The 22,643-nt window shown below is 46.2% G+C and overlaps 9 protein-coding genes across 9 annotated transcripts; 6 read left to right on the top strand and 3 right to left on the bottom strand.

Annotated features, from left to right (window-relative positions):
- Nucleotides 1-131: 131 nt before the first annotated feature.
- Nucleotides 132-1,576, bottom strand: BHQ10_009207 (uncharacterized protein; the record flags this gene model as incomplete). Its single annotated transcript, XM_040882098.1, has 2 exons — nucleotides 132-1,310; nucleotides 1,379-1,576. The coding sequence occupies 2 exons, from the start codon at nucleotides 1,574-1,576 to the stop codon at nucleotides 132-134; spliced, it is 1,377 nt and encodes a 458-aa protein (XP_040737709.1).
- Nucleotides 1,577-2,119: 543 nt separating this feature from the next.
- BHQ10_009208 (uncharacterized protein) lies at nucleotides 2,120-3,578 on the top strand (the record flags this gene model as incomplete). Its single annotated transcript, XM_040882099.1, has 3 exons — nucleotides 2,120-2,358; nucleotides 2,409-2,525; nucleotides 2,582-3,578. 3 exons carry the CDS (start codon nucleotides 2,120-2,122, stop codon nucleotides 3,576-3,578), a joined length of 1,353 nt encoding a protein of 450 aa, XP_040737710.1.
- Nucleotides 3,579-3,695: 117 nt separating this feature from the next.
- BHQ10_009209 (uncharacterized protein) lies at nucleotides 3,696-5,652 on the bottom strand (the record flags this gene model as incomplete). The annotated part of the gene is made up of 6 exons (XM_040882100.1): nucleotides 3,696-3,741; nucleotides 3,793-4,045; nucleotides 4,097-4,570; nucleotides 4,630-5,424; nucleotides 5,479-5,507; nucleotides 5,624-5,652. 6 exons carry the CDS (start codon nucleotides 5,650-5,652, stop codon nucleotides 3,696-3,698), a joined length of 1,626 nt encoding a protein of 541 aa, XP_040737711.1.
- Nucleotides 5,653-6,055: 403 nt separating this feature from the next.
- BHQ10_009210 (uncharacterized protein) lies at nucleotides 6,056-7,830 on the top strand (the record flags this gene model as incomplete). The annotated part of the gene is made up of 4 exons (XM_040882102.1): nucleotides 6,056-6,196; nucleotides 6,265-7,214; nucleotides 7,268-7,523; nucleotides 7,576-7,830. The coding sequence occupies 4 exons, from the start codon at nucleotides 6,056-6,058 to the stop codon at nucleotides 7,828-7,830; spliced, it is 1,602 nt and encodes a 533-aa protein (XP_040737712.1).
- Nucleotides 7,831-9,704: 1,874 nt separating this feature from the next.
- BHQ10_009211 (uncharacterized protein) lies at nucleotides 9,705-10,682 on the top strand (the record flags this gene model as incomplete). Its single annotated transcript, XM_040882103.1, has 3 exons — nucleotides 9,705-10,151; nucleotides 10,220-10,501; nucleotides 10,554-10,682. The coding sequence occupies 3 exons, from the start codon at nucleotides 9,705-9,707 to the stop codon at nucleotides 10,680-10,682; spliced, it is 858 nt and encodes a 285-aa protein (XP_040737713.1).
- A 1,554-nt stretch (nucleotides 10,683-12,236) lies between these two features.
- Nucleotides 12,237-13,634, bottom strand: BHQ10_009212 (uncharacterized protein; the record flags this gene model as incomplete). The annotated part of the gene is made up of 2 exons (XM_040882104.1): nucleotides 12,237-13,331; nucleotides 13,386-13,634. 2 exons carry the CDS (start codon nucleotides 13,632-13,634, stop codon nucleotides 12,237-12,239), a joined length of 1,344 nt encoding a protein of 447 aa, XP_040737714.1.
- A 658-nt stretch (nucleotides 13,635-14,292) lies between these two features.
- On the top strand, nucleotides 14,293-15,002 carry BHQ10_009213 (uncharacterized protein; the record flags this gene model as incomplete). Its single annotated transcript, XM_040882105.1, has 2 exons — nucleotides 14,293-14,547; nucleotides 14,604-15,002. 2 exons carry the CDS (start codon nucleotides 14,293-14,295, stop codon nucleotides 15,000-15,002), a joined length of 654 nt encoding a protein of 217 aa, XP_040737715.1.
- A 1,961-nt stretch (nucleotides 15,003-16,963) lies between these two features.
- BHQ10_009214 (uncharacterized protein) lies at nucleotides 16,964-17,487 on the top strand (the record flags this gene model as incomplete). Its single annotated transcript, XM_040882106.1, has 2 exons — nucleotides 16,964-17,152; nucleotides 17,317-17,487. The coding sequence occupies 2 exons, from the start codon at nucleotides 16,964-16,966 to the stop codon at nucleotides 17,485-17,487; spliced, it is 360 nt and encodes a 119-aa protein (XP_040737716.1).
- Nucleotides 17,488-20,157: 2,670 nt separating this feature from the next.
- On the top strand, nucleotides 20,158-21,751 carry BHQ10_009215 (uncharacterized protein; the record flags this gene model as incomplete). The annotated part of the gene is made up of 5 exons (XM_040882107.1): nucleotides 20,158-20,368; nucleotides 20,417-20,523; nucleotides 20,588-20,762; nucleotides 20,832-21,240; nucleotides 21,319-21,751. 5 exons carry the CDS (start codon nucleotides 20,158-20,160, stop codon nucleotides 21,749-21,751), a joined length of 1,335 nt encoding a protein of 444 aa, XP_040737717.1.
- Nucleotides 21,752-22,643: the final 892 nt, after the last annotated feature.

Consider the following 22,643-nt stretch of genomic DNA (forward strand, 5'->3'; position numbering starts at 1 on the left):
CCACAAGGGGTTTCGGCAGGAAGATAAGTTTCAAAATCGTTAAAATTTGCCGGATTGTTAAGAAAACATTGCTAAACCCCTATATGCAAAAAATAAATCATACAAGTAAATAGTTGCACCACCTCCTTCTTTTAAGCCTGTCGGTAGGTGTAGGGCCTATCAATAACCATCTCCTTGACGGTCGGCAACCGAGTTTGGCCTTGTCCGAATTTTACTGCCATCGCCATAAGCTCTCTCCACCGTAATCCCGGCGCAATCTTACCCGAGATGGTGTTGGGCGTCAACGTGTCGCTGTTAATTGGAACAAGCGCAGCTCGACCGAGAATAGCCTCAAGAGCCTGCTGAGCGAACGAGACAGCCTCCTTGGCATCAGACGGCACGCCCGTGTCATCGAGCTTGAGAATCTTCGAATTAGGCAGCTGCTCCCTGAGGTATTTAATGATGTTGGGGTTGCGGGCACCGCCACCGCACATGTAGACACCGGCTATCTTGTCGATGTCAATATTGAATCTGGGAAAGAAAGTGCGGTACTGTTTGACGATATTCTGCGCGGTAATGCGAGTGATGGTTGCGACAGTGTCATACTTGCTCATACCCAGAGCCAAGCAACTGTCAATGATCTCCTGGGCCTCGTTGTCACCGAAGGTCTCACGACCCGTCGTCTTAGGAGGCAAGCAGTTACAGTACTTATTATTGTCGAGGAACTTATCGACAATATCCTGGTTCACCACACCCTGAGCACCCCACTCGCCATCGCGGTCATATTCCATCTGGCCGTTGGTGAAGTAGCGCATCGCGGCGTCGATGAACATATTGCCTGGGCCGCAGTCCCAGTCAACCATGGCGTCGACTCCGCCTTCACTGTCGGGTGGAATGACACAAAGATTAGCGATGCCGCCAATGTTTTGGCAGATGCGCCATTCGGTGGGGTGGTGAAGCAGGAGACCATCGATCAGAGCAACGAGAGGCGCACCCTGGCGGCCCACAGCTTGTTCAGCCATGCGGAAGTCGGTGACTGTAGTGACGCCGGTCAAGCTGCTTATAACAGTTCCTTCACCAAGGCAGAAGGCAGAGCGGGTTTCACCCTCCTCGGGCATAGAGAGAAGCCAGATGGTCTGGCCGTGGGACCCGATGAGGTCGATACAGTCAATGGGGATCTTGTGCTTCTCACAGAAGAGCTGAACGGTCTCGCCGAACATATTTCCGAGCTTGACGTTCAGCTGGGACATGAGGGAAGGAGTGGTTCTCGTTTCACGGAGCATGGTGAGGACCGGCTTCTTGATGTACTGCGGAATGGGGATCTCGTCGTACTGTACGAGTGCAATTTGTTAGTTTCATTACAGTTGACTCATAAAAGGATCTTAGAATGCGGCCGTACCTTGAGGACCTCCATGTGCAAAGGGGCTTCTGGAGAAAGCTGGCGATATCGAACAAGCGCGCAGTCAATGCCATCCATGGCCGTACCGCTGTTCATTCCCATGACCGTGATGTCGAGGGTACCATCGGCGACACAACGGCGAGGTTCGTTGACTTGAGCAGAGCCATTTGGCTCAAAAAAACCAGCTGAAGTGACCATTTTCAGTATTTGTATGTACAAAAAGAATAAATGCTTTAGTTTGCAATTGTAATTCACAGGAGCGAAGAACCGGTTCATATACCTTAGGAGCCTAACCCCGTTTCCTGGCGGACAATCAAAAGAAGCACCCTGCCCCTCATATTCCATGAATATGCGGCCATAGCATGAGGAATCAATAATCAGATGGGATGGCACCCACGAGCCCCATGACGATTCCGAGGCCTACGTGGGAGACCAGAGTTGCCTAATTAGGAATCTTCGAGACGAGGTGCACAGACCGTCAAATCGATTGCGAAAACGAGGAGCGAGCCCCATTTTTGCTCTCGGTCTCGGGTCTCCACTAGCTCGGTAAGGTAGCTCTAGGTAATATTGTATTCTGGTATACGGGTCTTTTTAATTGCCGTGCATCCAGGTGTCTGCCACCTTTTCTGTTAACTAAGTGAGGACTAATACTTAACGAGTTCCCTGCACCTGCCGCAGTTGGCTTTCTTAGCTTTTGATAACTCGTACTTGTCCTATTGGATTTATCCGTCTCACATTACCATGCCTTCCACCACCATGAACACTGAAGAAGTTCGTGCGGTTTGGACATCAGAAAAAGGGTCCATGGCCAAACAGACGGCCGAGAACAGATGGCCGAAAATTATTCAGGGCACCATCGACGGAATTTGCGAAGCAGCCGCCGCTGGGGACGTTGAAGAGCAAAAGCGAGTGGAAAGCATCGCCATTCGGATTGCCCTGAAGCACCTCAAACAAGGAATCGAACAGAACAAGCCTCTCACGTATGTAACTTCTTCAAGTACCGAAAACGCAGAGACTCACAGCATTTCAGGCCCCTACAAGATGATGGCAAGCTCGATATTCAACAATGGAACAAACAGCTGGCTGAAATTGGGGAGTGCAGTTGGGCCAACTGCCCTTGGCTCTTTGGAGAGTGCTACATGTATCGGTATGGCTGTCACTTATAAAGATTAGGTCGTTGAATTGGACTGAAAACTCCCTCAGGAGCATTCAGAGCATTCTAAACTCCTCGAAGCACTGGCAGAATTACGATGTTTTCAAACGCCAGAAAGACTCTACCTTTGTCAAGTCGAGAGCCGCTGTCGAAGAACTTGCCCGCCGTTATATGCAGATCGTAGCCGATAATCCCCTCGCCCAAAAGGAGGGCAAGGAAGAGGCGAAGAAGTTGCTGTTTATCGAGATGACGGAGATCGCCTTGTGGGGAAACGCAACAGATCTGTCACTCCTCGCTAACCTCACTCTCGAAGATCTGCAAAGCCTGCAGGGTCGTGATGCTATTCGAAAGAGCCAGCGGAATATCGTCGACAACGACATTGAGGACGTCTGGGCCTATCTTCAACGGACTACCGGTCAAGCTAGTCGCCAGATTGATATTATCCTTGACAACGCTGGCTTTGAGCTTTTTACTGATGTGCTATATGCCGCCTATCTTTTGGACGCAGGCGTTGCCACCTCTGTCAGACTGCATGTCAAGGAGTTTCCGTGGTTCGTCAGCGATGTCACTCCTCCAGATATCGAGTCGTTGTTCTATCATCTCGATTCCTCTGAGTATTTCCCCCGTCATGAGTATCTCGAGCAACTCCTCCCAAGACTTCACGAGTACTTCCGGTCAGGTGCCATCACGACCACTAGCGACCCCTTCTGGACAACAGCGTTTTCGTTCCACGAGATGCTGTCCAGAGCACCAGCCCTCTTCGAGGAGCTCCAGAAAAGCTATTTAGTTATCTCCAAAGGCGATCTCAATTACCGCAAATTGACTAGGGATGGGATGTGGCCGCACACTACCACATACGAAGAGGCTCTGGGTCCCTTAGGGAGGCAGAGCGGCGTCAAGATTTTGGCCCTGCGCACGAACAAGTCCGATGTTTGTGTTGGTATCCAGACCCAAGCTAAGGTTGACGCGTTAGACGAGGAGGCGCCCGATAGTGCTTGGATACGGAACGGAAAGTACGCGGTGATATCATTCAATGAGGGCAAATGACGTCTTCCTTTTGTTCACATGTATAAGGCGGGTTACGCCATCATCCATTCTTCTTTTAGAGAATTGATTATCCATGTTGTTGGCCATGCATGTTCCGCTTCCATATCTCGCAGCAGTTTAATTACTCCAGCCCTTTCCGCTGAATCTGTCATCAAGGGACCCCCTATAGGTGTCAGTAACTGAAGTTCCAACTGAAAGGCTGAACAGGCCCTACAAATAAAGGTAGAATGGCACAGAGTGATCAACGATGGTACCGTCGAAGGGGAACTGTTGCATGCCCCGCAGATCGCACGGGCGTGCATCATAACTCGGATCTGATGGCGTCAGCGACGACTCATTTGAGCAGAAGCTAAAACTCACATCGGACTCGCGAACTGTGCTATGTAGTCCCCGGACAGCAAACTTAGGCGACGGCTTGTAGATAGCCAAAAGCATACAGGCAAGGTGATAAAAGCCGAATGCCATTACTATCGACAACATTAGACAGCGTAAAGTAGGATTCTGTTTAGCAGACATACTGTGCCAGTCCGCCGTGAACCATATCTCTGGGAAAGGATTTCTACTTCCTGGGACGGCTTCGCTATACCAGATGGGGTCAAACGTGCCCGGGCGATTGCACAACCAACTCTCGACGGCTCCGGATAGCTCTTGCCATCGTTGTATTCTGGTGGACGGTTCAGGGTAAGTTGAGCCAAAGCAAAATTGTACCACCGTGGCACAGATCCAAGTCATAGTATTGGCCCATGCCGTTTCAGACCTCAAATCGCTCACGGGTTCACTTCCAGCTGGAGGAGGAATAAGAACCAAGTTCATATCCACATTAGGTGCCTGTTGATGTACGCAGGCATTGTACAGGCACTGACGCATGTACACCCAAAATGCGGCCTGCCGCAAACCCGGAGTAGATGGATCCACCTCGCGTCCTTGTGACGCCCGGAGTATAGCCGAGCAGCCAGCCAAATGGCGCTCCTGATCGTTCCCAGTCACCATGACTAATTCAGTTTCCAAGGAGGTTAGCGCCAGGGGATCAGCTCAAAATTTTCTTACTTACCGTTCAACTGTTCAAAGACTCGCAGGATGACAATTGCACACAGCAGAGTATCATCTTCGACCACTGACTCCGAGCTGAGGGAGGGGATCAATAACTCCACGCAACACTCATGTGCCCGTTCGGCCATTTCGGCATCCCCGATGTGTCGGGCCGCATAGGAAAGCACTGCATGCAGCAGGATTGGCGACTGCTTGACCAGGATGGGTATCTTTCGGGAAAACTGACGGGAAGCGTCGGTGCAGTCAAGCCAATGCCCGAGGTGTGTTGCAAAGTGATGTACAAGATAAGCTTCTTTGTAGGTCAACGGATGCCCTGCATGAACGACAGCTGCGGACGAAGCGGGAGACAATGAACCAAGAGACTCCGGTTGAATCAGCTGGGAGATCGGGATTGCAACCGCGCTGAAGTAAGGTGAGGTAGTTGTATTATTGTTGGCAGGAGATGCCATCAGTAGTGCAGGAAGCGAGTCGTTCGCGGGTTTCCGGAGGATTGTTGATCCTTGTCGAGGGTCGTCCTGTTGCGTCAGCGACGCATCGTGGTATTCCTTGTTACCAAATTGGGCATAGGATTGATTATTAATGTGTTGAGGGTTAGCATCGGCAACCACTGCTTCTGTGGTTCTGTGCTCTGGAAGGTGAGATCTTTCATCATGGTTAGGGCCAGAAACATCCTGGGGGTCGTTCTTGTCCTTTCGGATTTGGTAATGTTTGATCCTGATGTGCTTGGATTCATCTCCTCGAAGGCATGGTCGGTTCTTTTTCTGGCACTGTAAACAGATCGGCTGGGCTTGATCGCCTGTTCTCGGGTAAGCGGCTGCATACAGTCTGTTTCGAACTGAGGCTGGCATACATTTGACATGTCTCTTTCGGCAGGTCAGGCTGGGATTAAAGTTAGCCAAAATCACGACGAAAGACTTGGGACGCTGGGCATGATTATCGACCAGCGGAGTGTGCAGCAGGCGTCGTGCAGGAAAGCTGTGGCGGAAAAAACTCACCATCCACCTGTTGACCGAAGTTTCCCCATGTGGAAATCCGTGTCGAGATATACAGATCAGCGGGAGTTAGAACGTAGTGGGCTAAAGTGCGTCTAGTCTCGAAGGAGGAATTTCGAGACGAGAAATAGACAGAAAAGAAGACAAGTGGGAGAACTAGGAATTTATGGTAGCGGGGAGAAGGAACGAGCTTTCCTATTTAAGTTTGCCAAGATACTGCTGATCCCAATTTCCCCGATTTCGCTCCCCATGGGGATTTCTCTCTCTCTTACGTAATCATATATTTGTCCTGGATGGAAAGAGCATTCATCATCTATAAACGCCATATGTCCCTGATATGGCAATGATCCTTTTTCCATCCGTATATACAACCTTTGTTTTCCGCATGGTTTGATTCAATCCAAAGTTGTCTTTACTTATTTAGTTTTATTCACTATGATCTATAAAGGTTTCTGGCGAGCTCTCCCTGGAGATCGACTGCTTAAGTTGATTACTGCAGTCTCTGCCGTGGCTATTTCCTATGAGGGCATGAGTCAGGGTGTCATGGGTGCTGTTAATGTTGCCCCAGAATATGGAGTATGTAACGAGTCCCCATTATCTTCATAGGATCGGAATCATGAACTGATTAAATATCAAAATGGCAGCACCGCATGGGCTTCGCCAATGAGCACGGACAAGTCACTAAGCCCTCTCTGCAGGGTGGCATAGCTGCCATGTACTATTTTGGTGCTCTCCTCGGAGCCTTCTGGGCTGGTAGTTTCTCCGACGCGTACGGGCGTATCAAGGGCATCTGGATGGCCTGCTGCTGGTGTCTTGTCGGAGTCATCCTGCAGGCCAGTGCCATGAATCTTGCTCACATGCTCTGCGCCCGTGTCGTTGCGGGTGTCGGTGTCTCCTTCATTATCGTCATTGCTCCCTCATGGACCGCAGAGCTGGCTCCAGCGGCTCACCGAGGTCAAATGATCGCCCTGACTTTCCTCGCCAACTTTGGAGGCATCGCCTTGTCTTCCTGGATTGGCTTCGCTACCTCGTTCACCGATTATGCCGGCGGGGCCTTCCGATGGCGCTTCTGCTTTGCCTGCCAAGCGATCCCTGTTTTCTTCCTCGTCATCGGCACCTTGCTCATTCCCGAATCACCTCGGTGGCTCGTCAAAGTTGGACGCAACGAGGAGGCATTCGAGATTATCTCTAAGCTCCGCGGAGAGGGCGACCGCAACCACCCGAATGTGCAGAAAGAAATTCGCGAGATTGTCGCCGTCGTGCAGATGGAACACGAGTCGCAGAGCTCCAGCTATATCAAAATGTTCTTTGGCATTGGATCTGGGAAGATTCACATTGGCCGTCGTATCCAGTTGGCCTTCTGGCTTCAGGTCCTGATGCAATACGGCACAGGCATCCCAGCAGTCGTCATCTACTCGGGCAACATTTATCGCACTGCTGGCTTTGACGATATAAAGTCCAACTGGCTGTCTGCTGTCTGCATGACCTGCGGTATCCTGGGGACTGGAATCGCTGCCTTGACCTTGGATCGAGTGGGTCGGCGCCGGACCCTCTACTGGGGAGCGGCCGTTTTGAGTATTATTCTCTTTACCCTGTGAGTATAAACTTATCTTGTCCCCGACTTTGCTCTTGTTGACTTCTCTTCAGTGGCGGTCTGAACCGTGGGGCCACCAACAATCCCCACAGGGCTGAACAATACGGAACCGGAGCCGCCGCCATGGTCTTCCTCTACGTGGTTGTCTTCAGCTCCTCTTGGTTGATGATTCCATTCATTTATCCGACCGAGATTTTCCCAACGTGGCTGCGTGCCAAGGGCAACGCCTTTGGTGCTGCGGGTTGGGCGGTCGGCTACGGCGCTGGCTCGCTGCTGGTCCCTGTCATGTTGGCTGGTATCCACGAGAAGGTAATTCTGCTCCCTTTTAGGTCTATCTTGTCTCTGACAGCTTCCCCCTCAGACCTTCTACGTCTTCGGTGCCGCCATGCTCGTCTACATCCCCATCGTCTACTGTTTCTTCCCCGAGACTGCCGGCCGCACGCTCGAACAGATCGACTTCCTATTCGCCAGCAAGAGCCCCTTCGTATGGGATGAGGAAAAGGAGTTTGCCAAGCATATGGTGGACTTCAACGCTGAAATCCAAAAGATAGAGATTGAGAATGGTGGATGTGCGGGCGACGAGAAGGGATGTGAGAAGCGTGTAGAGAATGTCTAACCATGGAAATTACTGGTTACGAGCAACACTATCCATAATCGTTGTACAAGCGAATCTTACTGTTCGCTTAGAGTTCCTAAAGGTATACAATCTTGAAAGGTGATAAGCTGGAAATTACTGAGCTTTGTATTTTGGTGAGGCCTAATCCACGACTCGTCCTCCTATTTTCCATCTCCCAGTACGTGATTGAAAGAACTGTAGGTAAGCTGTGGTGACACCTGAGACAGTTATTGCAGCGATATTACATTCTTCTATCCAAGAAAATAGGTAGATCTTTGTATCACTTTGCTCAAGCAGTTAAGAGGGTGATTCTTACGCGACGTTCAATATTGATGGCAATCTTTCATTTTTAATTTCCATTAGATCTGGTTTATTAATATTATACCATCAAGGGCTTTCACTGAATTAGGCACTTGCTATCAATACTAGTCATCAGTCAGTCTAGTTCCAATCCAATGATATTTTCCACATCGGGTCCGGAAAACCCGACGGAAATTGCATGATCCATACATACATCATAAGTTTTGTTAGAAGGATTGCACAGCATATTTTTGTCTTGGCCGGGCGCGTAGTCAATCGTCGAAAGGGTGGATTTTCTGCTTCCGAGCCTTCCTACCTTGAAATGTGTCTAACTTCGAATATTTTAAAAGACATCAACAAGGTCGGCGAATAAATGTTCTTTTAAATCCGAGCCAGTCTATTTCCTACATTTACCCAAATCGCGTTGATGGCGATATTTGTATTCTGCCAGGATCATTTATAACTAGAGCCAATGCCATTGCTGCTTCGACCGGGGATTCGAGGAATCCTGGAAAATTAATAGGTTTGTGACGCTGCATGGTACATAGATTAAAATGCCAGTGACACGTAGTACGTGCGGATTTCCCGCCGGGGAAAAAAGCAACGTTTGGTGTGTGGCTGGCGCAAACTTCTGTTTGACAAGTGTAACATTTGTTAGATCACATGCAATATAGTAAAAGATCAACCAATGTAAGCTGAAAATAAATTGTAGGTATAAGAGCCGACTAATACGATTGGTTGTCAACATTGCTCTCTTGTGATATGAGGTGTCCTGCATGTTTACACGTCTGGCACTGCATCCTGCATACAATTAGCCTGATGATGATCACGAGGAGCTGTCCAATACCATGCAGTTCGTAGAGAGTTAGCCTTCAATTCATTTTTTCTGTAAATATAACTATCGATCGTTTTTCCCGAGAATAAAGGAATGTATATGAACAAGGCATTATCAATACTACTACACTGCAGAAAATGGTTGTCGCTCAACGTCCTACCTGGCTACAGTCATACGCAAAGTATTGGGTCCTCAAGACCTTGGATAAACTTCAAAAAGGTCGAGCCACATTTATTTGTCGCTATGAGGATGACACGTCAATCGTTGTAGGCGAAAAAGACACAGCAGTGCCGGATGAGTTGAACGCCACGATCTATGTGATCAATCCTAAATTCTGGACAAGATTCTGCATAGCACTGGATTTGGTAACTAGGTTTCGTATTATACATTTTTCTAGAAGCCAAACCTTAATTTTCTAATAAGACTTGAGGGACTTTCCGAGGCTTATATGCTGCAAGAAATTGAGTGTGCGGATTTGAGCAAGATCTTCAACGTACGAAACTTCCTGTGAAAGCAGTACCTATTTGATATCATTTGATGATCGCCTCGCCGACTTTTGATGCAGATATATTTCAAGAATAAAGACCATCTAGGATTCGGAAATCCTATATTACAAGCCGGTCAAAGGTTGTCTCGAATTTTTTGGAGTCCTTCAAATGATGTCCAGCAAGCACGCCTTAATGCTTCAGCACATTATGACACATCAAATGAATTGTTCGGTGCTTTTTTATCGCCTGATATGAACTATAGTTGCGCTCACTGGACTGCGGACCCTGCCGAAACATTGCAAACTGCCCAGGAGAGAAAGGTTGACACGTTACTCAAAAAGCTTCGTCTTACGCCAAACCACCATCTACTGGAAATCGGATGCGGATGGGGAGATGTAATGATCAAAGCAGCTGAAAGATACTCTTGTCGAGTGACTGGTATAACACTATCCAACGAACAGAAGTCACTGGCAGAAAAAAGGATCAAGGATGCTAAACTACAGCATCTTGTCTCCGTGCTTCTCTGTGATTACCGAAAAGCTCCAGTGCCAGAATCTGGCTACGATCGTATCATTTCCATCGGCATGTTTGAGCATGTTGGTCGCAAATACTTGAATGAATATTTCGGCACAATTTCCCGATTATTAAATCCGACAACGGGCGTGCTTGTCATTGACGGCATTACATTTACTAATAAGGTATGTACTTCTTTAATCCTTGTTTGCCATCGACACCATGAATTAACTCATGCTAACGGAGAGCAAAGATGCATGAGACAAGATCGCCGGTGGATACTTTTATTGGACGATACATTTTCCCAGGAGGCTACCTGCCTTCCATCCATTCGCTGACTGATGCTCTGCACAAAGGATCAAATGGAACACTAGAAATTACTTTCGTGAGGAATATTGGACCTCACTACGGAAAGACTCTCCTTGCATGGAAAGATAACTTTCAACGGAATTGGGACACGATCGTGACGGATTATATCAGAAAGCATCCATCTGCTACTGGGGAGGACATCGAGGCGTTTCGACGGATGTGGTTGGTATGTATTATCTACTTGCATACTAAGTGACCCTGCTGAATATTTAATTTAGTATTATTTTGTCTGCTGCGAGGCTGGATTTCGGTCCCGCGCTCTAGGCAATTATATCATTTCTGCGGCGCGGACTCCTGAGCCTGTCACCCCATATACTAGTACGGCCTTCGAGGAATTGTTAGATTGAGGAGGGTTATCGCCGAACTTGAAAGCACGGGGGATGGCAGTCGTTCTTCTTAACCTTAATAAGGTTGCTCATCGCTTCTTCTTTGGATGACACGCCAATGGTCCGACTTACAGTAATTATCGGGTTCCAAGCCTCCAGCCCTAGTCCTAGCCCTGACAGCGATTCGGCCTCGCTTCCTGTGGAATATCCTGTCTGGTTATATAGCAGTAGAACTTTAGCTCGTCGAAAGTATGTATGATTGATTTCCATGACAGACCTTCAAACAAACAGCGGGAAATCTTCTCAAGTCATTATGTGATCTTTGATAAACCAGTAGTTTTTAGTAGCAGGACGTAGTCCGGTGTAAAGTAAGGCCGACCGCTATGTCTGGATAGTGATTACACTAACAATTCCTGTCATATAAGTATAGCTAATTTCACCTCGCATGTATAACATCAGGTCATTGAGATGTTTTCTAAGTTTCGCTAAGATTATTACCAAGCGCTGACTCTGAGTTTGACATGCAGCCTCTCCAAGATAATACTCTAGCGGAGCAGCAGAGTAATAGGCACTTGAAGTGAACGGCAATTACTTCTGCTCCAGAAAGACGAAAGGGCCAATGACGCCAAAAGCTTACGGATACGGCATTTGCGATTTTTCGTATTTGGTGTCATATCAGGGGGTGTGGGGAATTGAATAGAGTGCTAGTTGATATATCATTAATGAAATTATTAATTTTGACAATTTTTAAATCGTTCTTGAAACTAAACGTACTTTGTATATAGTGGCAGAGCCCGTAAATCCTGACCTTAGTTGTAGTTCATAGAACTTGAAGCGGGAATAATTGCTTGCGACAGAACACAAGGTAGTGCATAGACCACCAAACGGGACTTCTTACCGCATAGGACGGTGAGTACGGCATCAAACGTCAATCGTTACCAAGATCAAATGAGAATAACACCAACATCGAACGTGAGCGGAAATTTGGCTATGTATAATATGTGTCTACGCCAGAGTATTCCGATTACCCATATCAACCACACCCTACTCGGCAAAATCCTAAAATAAATGCTAGATGTATTGGTGATCTATGAGATGGTGATATTCATATCTATAAGCTGCAATCTCAATCCCCAGCCATTAAGAAGCTCATCACGCATTTCCTAGATGTGATAATCGCACAGAGCGTCCTGCGCAATGCAGAAGCTAAGCAGAAAATCACTTCATTAGAATTAAGAATATTGTAAATCTAGCCCTATAGAAAAAGCTTTTAATTACAGTAAAATTTATAGCATAGATATTTATTAAGAGGATAGAAGATATTAGTTGCTTCTATTTATTTTTTAAAGATACTTTAAGATTCTAAGAAATTATTAGATTATAGTTAGTCATTTAGTATCCCTCTCGTAATATGCATCTCTATTTAATTGCTAATTCACTTAGGGTTTTTATTCTCCAAATCAGGTCATATTTCTAAGGGCAAGGACATTGGTATGTCAGGTGCTCAAAATTGATCCGTGTGTAGAGAGAACATTCCCGCAAGTTAGAATTTGAGCCACATCCGACTTTGAATTCCTACATGTAGTCCTCGCTGATATAACCTTCGAATGCACTCAACAATGGTATTTTGACGACTCTCTGTCCCGTTTTCTCAAATAGTAGGCGTAAAGAGTCCCTATCTTCATCATCGCACTTGGGTCGTAACCTTTCCGACTCGAGGCATCCATCGTGATGTTCCATATAAGGGCTGGGGCCGTTCCCATCATAGCAGACCATATATCTACTTTCCCGCAAGCAAATCTTGACTTCAGCCTCCTTCTCAAATGGGACGCCATCACCCCAGTCATTGCTTCCGATCAGGAACTGGCTCAAATGAGGTAGCTTTGTTCGGAAGGAGTCGAAGTAATCATGCCACCGCTTATTGTAGGAGCAGTAGTACTTTTCCCGGAACTGGCCATCTTGCTCTGGGCGGGTTTCCATCTCGCCCTTCTGGAAAGGTCCCCAGTTGATATGCTCTTCGGCAAGACACACATCGTATAATATTGCACAGTCGTCGAAGGATAAATCAGTCAGAGTGGCTGCATGCGAGAGAATCCATTCCAGCTGAGAGTCCCGTACAAAGCAATAATTGCCAAAGGCGAGGGATTTGAGGTTCGGAAAATGTACCTCGCTTGCTTCCAGCTTTGGATAGAAGCCGAAGTAATTGTCACAGGAGAGCGTCAGATGCTCCAGATGTGACGCGGATGGTTTCAGCCACATGGATGGAAGTTGTGCGAAGAAGTTATGGGGCTCAGGGGATTCAAGGTCATCTTCCGGGGCGGCGTCATTATGCTCTGTCACGATGCTTAATCGGAGAGTGCGTAGATTTTGCAGCACTTTCTCGATATTGGTAGATACCCTTTCATCCTCGACATTCACATCTTGCATGTTACGAATCCCGAGTTCGCGCAGAGGTGCTTCAAACGACGCCAACCATTCAAAAAATATACCAAGAGTCTCTGTGCGAAAAGCGATGGTCTCTGGACTCTTTCTCATCCAATATTCGCGGCCTAAGCTACAATGCTTGTCAAACCGCAAGACAGCGCTTTGCACGTTTGGGCAGTCTTTGAAGCTGGCGATTCTGTCCTTGAAATCCTTGGTCAATTCGGCTTCCGCCTCATCATAGTCGTCCTGAGCCTGTTAGCGTGCGACTTCTCAATTCGCGGGGAATAGATATGGACTGACATAGTCATCTTCGCACGTATTGACATACACCTTCCTGATCATTTTCGTCAGTGTTGCGTGGTCCGTAATGTGATCGACAGTCTCATAACTATCTTCGTCCGGAAATAGACGCAGAGTGTCGAATAGCCGCGGAGTAGCAAACTGTGAGAGAAGGCGACTCGTTTGTCGGATAGCCTTCAGGGACGATCGGTCAAGGAATGAGATAATACGAGCAAGGAGCTCACTTGGGAGATTAGTGATAGAAGCCATTTTCGGTGAGCAAACTGACTACATCAAAGTGAGGATGTACCCGACCTTAAATGCTGGGCCCTAGATTGAGAAAACATCTGTCAGTCCATGTCGATAGGGGATCAGAGCCAAAATAAATGATTGTTCTCTAGAGTGGATCGAGCATAGCTTGCCGCAGGGACCCTCGGCAAAATGTAGGCTTCCATCTGGATGGAGTTCTGCCTGGACGGAATAACCGCGTGTGGAGTAGAAGTGGCCTAGAATTAAAATACGGTACTCGGAGCTAATTTGGAAATGCAAATGCACGATTGGATTAGGAGACAAGATCGAAATTAGTGTTACATAGATGATTTTCTTAGCTCTTGGGAGCTCCGCCGCGCCAAGAGTTCCGACCTTCAGACGCCGGATAAGGGTCCGCCAAGGGTCGCTTCTATTGCGTAGTATGCATGTTGCTGCATAAGCTCAGTACCTGGCATAACGATCTACTCTTTCGATTCCAGCTTGAATGACTCCAATATCTATTTACACTAAGATCCCACCACGGCTAAAATGTGCAACTCCCCGACAACGGCAATATAACGACACGAGCAGTCAGTCTATCTTTAGCTCACATGATAACCGCGATTGGTATGTTATACGTATTGGCTAACGATCCCTTCGAACACACCGCCTTACTTCCATGTTCACGTTTTCCCGTTTCATCTCGTGCATTGGCTCAGAGCATAGGATGAAGCACTTTTTTCTTCCTCCTTCCTTTCATTCGAGACTTTCCTCGGCAATCATCGAGGGCTACAATGGGCAATATGCCGGCGACAGTCCCAGCCAGGGTGCTGATGCCGGTCCTAGTCCGGCGAATTGGACTAACCTTCATCATCTCTCCAATCTTGAGAGTTGCAACCAAACCGTCCTCTTTGGCTTCAATATTCACAACTCTGTTGTTGATCCAGATACTATTCTCACGAATCGAGCATGTGTAGCCGGCAAGGTCAGACCTACATGGCTGCTGCTGCCCCTACTGTGCCGCAACAGCAAAGCCAAAACAACCTAACCGTTGCCGAACGTTGTGGTGCCAAGACGGTTAAGACAACTTTCACTCCTTCAAATCTAGGTTCGGGGTCTGGTGCTGCTCCTCAGGATACTGATTTGGCCGAGGCTATTCATCAACTTGCCATCTACGTGGAGGCGAGTGCTGAATGTGGTTCTACCATCTTGTTTGCGAGGCACAATTTGGCCGTTGTTGGCCTCTATTCTGGTGCGCAAGTCACCAAAAGGGCCACAGGGCTCTTACTTGATTCCTTCGCGGAAACGGAAGCATCTGCTCTACAGATTTGTCAGCCTTCCGATACAGCCCTGACGGTGGCTGGCGATATTTTCAGCTGGCTTTGCTGATATAGAAGCGGTGCAAGATGCTGTCAAAAACTGGAACAATAGTCTTTGCCTAAACGGAACCGTTCCTGCTACAGCAATAAGCATGGATGTGCTCGTATCTACCGTAGATATAATCGTAGATTCCTCCATTAATGCTATTACTACCTCGATCGGGAATTTTAGCTGCCCTCAAACTAGCCACTGGTTAAACACAATCCGGGATACCTGCTTTCACGCTGACTCCTACTGCTGAAAGGAGTTTTAAATCTTCGAGACTATATCAATAGAAAGTTCCCTCCTCTTTTTGGATAGCATTCCCTGGGCTTCGCAAAAGCTGTTATTGAGATTCAATTAGTAATAAAAGTTATGGTGGAATTAGTAGTTGATCGTATGCGACTATGTGGTATTCGATATGTAGGAAATATTATGGCAGCAAATGATACGCTTCCTAGATGTTCCCTTTGATTGGAAGCTTCGAGGCCATATGCAGTGCTTCATCACGTCGCTCCTATGTGGAATCGTCGAACGCCGTCGTTGACAATCAGCTAGTGTTATTTAGGTATAGACGATGCCGGCCTAGTGATGGCTATCCTTAGAGATAGTTGAAACAAGTGCAATGAATGGACAACGATTGTAACCAAACACAGGTGATATCATATTCTATAAACAATTTCGAGGCGCTCCATACAGTCAGAGTAGTCCTGGCTATAATTAATTATTTGCAGTCAAATAGTGTTGGGTCTTGGCCAGCAAACTGCCTCTTTTTGAATGACAGGATCGTCATGACTAAAGGTTCAGCTTGAGTGGATGTTGCCGAGCTGACCTATCACGTTCCTACAATATTGCGATTGTTTGGTTGGGTTGCTCAGGCGCTGAATCGTTGTGTTGGCCTTGATCTCCACCGCGCTATATATGCGCACTACTACTTATGCAGTACTAGTTACGAGTATGTCTAACCTTTGAGGAAGGTCTTGCGAGAATTCAGGCTTTTTGCTTTGTTGTTTAATGGTAATACGTAATTATACAATAAAGTTGCAAGGTTAGGGCAATTGAGAAAGAGTCTGATCACTACCCTTTCTAGAATAGTCGCTGAAGCTCTTCAAGAAGGATATTTGTCAAGTGCCTCTCAGTCGTTAAAACGCATCCACCTACGTAATCGGTCCCAGTCATATAGAGTTTGTAAGGCAACCCATCTCAGCTCTAAATGTGCCACGGTTCTCTACGTACTTCCAATAGCTTGACTTTAAGGGCCCATCATAAAAGCTTTTCCTCAGTGGCTGAAAATTGCTCTTGTCTAATTGGCCATTTTAGGGGAGATCGGGGAGTATTTGTCGTTCCGATGATTCTTGAAAACGGGCTAGTATCTAGAATCTACATGGTGGATGGCTTAGTAGACGAACGAGTCCTGTATTGGGGTAGATCATAAGCTCGTAGCTGAATCCTTCGACTCTGGCACCAACATAGCTCCCATCCGGGCGCATGGGCGCGATTAGTATAAGGTCGGACGTTGTAAGCTGAGTACTAATCTCAATTCTTTTCCAAAGAATCTTGCGGAGCGGTCTTCTCTGATACCATCACAGTGAGCGACAGTCGCACAAATCCTTACCATCAATATGAAATCAGCACTATCATCAACTTTCATTCTCGGTCTTTCCACCTTGTGTGTGGCAAAGGGCTACCCCTATGGCAACATTCCAGCGGAGTTAGCCGCGATTGGAAATCCAAACCAGACTCTTGATGTCAAATATCCTCTGTCATCATGGGATTGTGGAAAAAAGTCGTACTTGACTGTGAAACCCGGGCAACGCCTGTACTCTAGCGGTAAGGAAGTTTTAGCAACGCTATGATCAGTTCCCAAATTCTATCAACCCAGTCACTTACCGTATCTTTTTATCTTGAATACAGAGACCGAAAACGCACCTGTGCCTGATGTTGCATCGCTTTTCGTATCACAGAACGGTACAGGGAAATACATCTTCATCATGGTAGACCCATCAACCAATGCCACGGATCCTACCTATCCAGCACTACACACCATATATGCCAACGTTACGGCTGATGGCGCAGATAAATGGGCCGTTCTTGCCCCCTACATCAACCCAGAGCCTACTCCTGGACCAGCTCACAACTACAGCTTTCTTCTCTTTGAACAGCCTCAAGCACAATTTGAGGTACCTTTGGAATACGCATCTTTCTTGCCGTTGAATCTCAGCAATCTCTATAACAGAGTTGCTTTCCCACTTCTTGACTTTATCAATGACGCGGGTCTAGGGAAACCAATTGCAGGAAATTGGTTCCAGGAAGGGGCCATTACGACAAACAGCACGAGCAGTAGTGCGATACCCACTCGAAGCGTGAGCGTTTGCTCCGTTACTCCGACTCCATCATCGAGCGCGACGGGCATCGTCAAAACCTCCACTGCGACAGCAACTGGCACGGTATCGATCCCATGGGGATATTCTACTACTTCAACTTCAACTGGGACTGGCACGAGCACAGCAACTAGTCCAGCTTATACCGGACAGGCTTCAACCAGCAATCCAAGAATGAGAGATGTTGTCATAGGATTAGGTGTTATCGCTGGAGCTCTCGGTCTATTTTGAGCACCGTGTTTTCATTGACATTTTATCCACAACTTGAAATAGAGCTGACTACGATCTGTTTCATGATTTTGCGAGGCAATGTGAATATCTTTTTTTCTGAAGAGTTGTTTCTTGGGGGTTATTCTTTCTTTCTCAGGAATGGGAGTCGCGACTCTGTCAATGCGTTGCGCATTGGCGTAAGCAAAATGAAGCTCATGTAAAAGTAATTAATATATTGTAAAAAAGCCTTGGTAATTCATTTTAATTATTTTTCGGTACACGATCCAATGGGATCTTCTAAATTTCCACCCGAAGAAATCGGCGCATAGTCCCATGTGGTGATTGGCGTGATAATATCCATAATCATCCTATCATAGGTCAGATGTAAAACCTCGAAGAATCGAAAGACCGCTAGCTACAAAGACTGCGCCGCATAAAATTTCCTAGTCTTTCGTTAGCGATCGCTTAGGCATCATTTTTTATTCGACGTAAAGAGCAAATACAAGCAAGAATCACAACTTCCATGCATAATTTATGTGTTAAGACTTGAGCTAAGCCGCTCACGATCATTTTGATATAGCACTTACCTATGATGGTACTAGGATTCCTAGCAATTACCAGCCAACACCATGTTTTTACCAAGCCAGCCAACCAACCAACCAACCAACCAAGATTTATTATGAGCTTGCCCCGCGGTGTCTACGCCATATTGGTCTCCTCTTTCTGATTGTCACGTCAAATATAAGGCGACTTAAATACAAATAGCGATCGAAGTCCGCTCTTACATAGCTCTTTCATAAAAGATTACTCATCTCTTAAGCATCCTGGGATTCGTACGAGAGACTCTGATATATCATCCTTATCCGAAGAAAAAATTACGTATCAGCAAATATGGTTACTCCTATCAATAATAGGACCCTCGTGAAGTTGTTGTGCATATTCGGTGGGATCAGTTTTTTGGCAACCACGTGGATTTCATGGATATTATATGGTGCGTTAAAATAATTCCAGATCGACACTACCCTGTCTTCGCATGAATCATCCGTCAATCGTTGACGTGATTATCATCCTCACTTTCCAGGCAAGGTTCTCATGTTCTATCAGAATCAAGAAGCTTTTATACGAAACAATCTCACGCGACACGTCAAATGTCGAATGAGCCGCCGCATGACATCGAGTACTATTTGAGGCTTGCTGGTCAAGCATTCTTAGTGCTCTGGGCTTTTGTTGTTACGCTTCGTGTCAGTGAACTTAAAGTTCATGGCTTGAGCATAAGAATACGGGGTGCGGTAGTACAAAAGACTGCCGATCTTTCTCGATGAACTCTAGCAATTACGGATCACGACTTTTCTTCCACGCATCACCGCATTGCTTAGACACGCGACCTACTTTCATTTCGGGACATACAGCTGGATATCAGCATTGATTTGAGGTATAGAATCTTCGGTTTTCATATACAGATTCCGAAGTCATATATGAATTTCGTCAAGTTCATTGATGCGAGCATGTGCCACTCGCATAGTCATCCAAGATTGCATTGGACTCGGAATTTACTTTCATGAACTCTAGTAATCATCGAAAATAACGTACTGTAGCTGAACGGCTATAATGCATTATGCGGTGGTGCAGATCGATCACAGTATAAATGGCGAATACAAAGAACGTTGATCTTAGGGCTTGGTAGCCACGTGATAGTGAACTTTAAACATCGCTGTTGTGCAGTATTAGGGCAGCAGAAAACAGTAATTGCTTTGATAAGATATTTCCATCCATTTGCCAGGTCCATGGGTGAATCATCTTACTGGGTGATGAAGTGGTATTTGATCTTAAGCACGAATATAACGACAACAATAATCCATATGTTACTCGGCGAATCATTGACACTTCATAACCAGGTCAAACGATCAGTCGGCTCCGAATAGCCGCCCTTACTTCCAAGATTCTTCTACAATTCGGATTCGGTGCCTAGTTGAATTGTGTGTAATCAACGAGTGACTAAATCGTTTTCTTGGCCATTCGGTCCTTCAAAGTGCCTAATGTAATTGGTCAAGAAATACGAAAAGTCCCAGAACGTCGCAGTAGACAACATTTCAGTATTGCTTAAAACAGAGGTTAGGGATGGTATGAGCACTTTGATCTTAATCAATTTACTCTTTGTTGGATATGTCATCTATTTAATCTTAGGGCTCTGCTAAAACATATAGGTATGTAAGTTGTGACATGTCGGGTCAGCCTCGTACGTAGCGGACTCTAAACTCCGACCAACCAAGGCATAAGCTTATGAGCCTCGCATTTTAATCGGTCTTCTAGAAAGTACGATCTTTACACCTTTTGGGAGTTTGGATCGATCTCCTGGTTAAGGTATATTAAGGTTATGCCTAATTTTCCTTATGTCCGGCCTAGCGTTCTTCGTCGGGACTTCGCGAACGGCCGAAGCGAAGCCCCTAAAATTGTTTACGCGACCAACTTTATAAGAAGCACTGAACAACTCTTCTAATATATAAGTTTTCCTCGCTGATTTAATGATAGTCAGCTTCTCACGGCAAAGTGTTCATACATCGTACTGAGAGTTTTCTTGCTTTATTTTTTACACAATGTCGGCTGATGATTCGTCTACCCAAGGGGAACTGGAGAGCCAACTGGCCCCCAGCGTCGAGAAAAGTGCCGAGGAAGAAAAGAGACAACAGGAGCCTCAAGCAAAGCCCGCATGGACACCAAGCCCTGCACCAGATGGAGGATTTACTGCGTGGTCGGTTCTTGCAGGGTCGTGGTGTGTTTTGTTTTGCAGTTTCGGATGGATTAATAGTAGGCTTTCTTTTGTTATTTCCGTGTCCAATACTAATTAGTCTTCAGGTGTTGGTACCTTTCAGAATTATTACGAGTCTACGCTCTTGAATCAATATTCCGCTAGCACAATCGCTTGGATTCCATCGTTGCAGATCTTCTTCATGTTTGCCATGGTAGGTTACAGCAATGACATCCTTTATGCACATGCCCAAAATACTGACATTTGCAACTTATTAGGGACCTATAATCGGCCAACTCTACGACCGATACGGACCACGTTACTTGCTCTTGGCTGGAACGTTACTCCACGTCTTTGGTCTCATGATGGCATCCATTTCCAAACAATACTATCAAGTACTGCTTTCTCAGGGAGTAGTCAGTGCGATTGGGGTTGCGACAGTCTTTCAACCTTGTAAGCTTGTCGATTTCAACCTACGTATCGGAAAGCTGGGTCACTAACGAAAACGTCTCCTTTGTATAGCACTGAACGTTATACCTAGCTGGTTTGATAAAAAGCGCGGTATTGCTTATGGTATCGCGGCGAGTGGCTCCAGTATTGGTGGAATCATCTTCCCTATTATGGTTCAGAAACTGATTGTTCAAGTCGGTTATGGATGGTCAATGCGCATTAGTGCATTCATGATTCTTGGTCTTCTCATCATCTCTAACTTGACAGTCAAGTCTCGACTTCCTCCACAGCCTAAGGCTATGACAAAGGATGAATTGGTGCAGCCTTTTCGAGAGTTCAGTACAGTTGCGGTCATTTTAGGATTCGTTTTTCTTACTTTTGGTATTTTTATTCCGATCGACTATGTCGTCGCGGAAGCTCTTGGAACAGGGATGGATCCAAATCTTGCACAGTATTTGCTTGCCATGCTAAACGCTGGAAGGTACGTTCTCAAGCTTAATAAAGCTTAACATCATTGTCCACAATAAAGGGACAAGAGCTGATTCTAATGTCCTAATAGTTTGTTCGGACGATTGATTGCAGGCGCACTAGCCGACACCCTGGGCGCATACAACATCTTTTCATTTGTGTGCTATGTTTCCGGAATTTTGATTCTCGCCCTGTGGATCCCTGCTAGTGGAAATGCAGCTGTGATTGCCTTTGCAATCATTTTCGGTTTCACGTCTGGAGCATATGCCTCGCTCATTGCGAATTTGATCGTCAAGATTTCACCAAACTTCAAAGTCATCGGTTACCGTACTGGCCTTGCATTTTTATTCGGGTCGATTGGTGGATTGACTACCAACCCTATTGCCGGGGCTATCCTTCAGCGCGATAATGGATCGTACACTGGTATGAAGATATTTTCCGGTGTTTTTGTCATGGCCGGATCGACACTGGTGTTTCTTGCTCGGTTATATCAAACGAAGTTTAAGCTGTTGGCTAAATTCTGATCGTCTCCGGGATGCTTCGTCCACTACTTTGGTAAGCACATCAATGGTGTTTGGAACGGGCCTGTAAAAACTCCACTAGATATGTACAAATTAGCATGCATAATAGACTTCTCCAATCAATAGTACTCCATGAAACCTATCTACCTAGATATTTGCTGTCCATTGCTATTAATCTACCTATGTAGGTATGTGTTTCAAACGTTCTACATACTCGATTGACAACTCATATATATATTCCATCGATACCTAGATAGAATGTCCGGATCAACCGCGGCATTATATGCACAAACAACCCGTCCACTTTGATTTCAGCAATTGAACTATATTAGGTATGCCTGCGATGTGGCATGGAGTAAATGTCAATTAGTACTCTCAAAGCTCGTTTCTAGTAGTCGACAAAACAGAGTACCGTTAAATCTCCATACATTACGGAGTAGTGCCATTCGTAAGTATTCATAAGGTTATATTTCATTGTTCGCCTATATCTAGCACATACGACCATAGGGTGTGGAAAACAGGGCTTCCCGTCCGCTCAGCCGTACTTAAGCCACACGCCGGCTGGTTAGTAGGTGGGTGACCACCAGCGAATCCCAGCTGTTGTATGTTTTTGTCTTTTTAAAAACACTCTTTTTTGGTATTTTGTCCTTCATTTTACTATTACTTTAATCCCAGCCTGGCCAGGAATAACTTTTGCGATCCTGGAATTGCTGACGTGGCACTCGGCTAATCCTTCCCACAACACCACTTTGCTCCTTTTCCAGAGTCAGCCCATATTCCTCCCAGTTGGGCCAGTGTAAAGTCCGTAATGGTGGATTGGTTAGTGTCTTTGAGAAAGCGTGACTAGTAAAGCAGATATTCGATTAGTTAGAAAAACCGATCATTGACCATTTCG

Source organism: Talaromyces amestolkiae (assembly GCF_001896365.1).
Source record: "Talaromyces amestolkiae strain CIB chromosome Unknown scaffold23.1, whole genome shotgun sequence".
NCBI classification, from domain to species: domain Eukaryota; kingdom Fungi; phylum Ascomycota; class Eurotiomycetes; order Eurotiales; family Trichocomaceae; genus Talaromyces; species Talaromyces amestolkiae.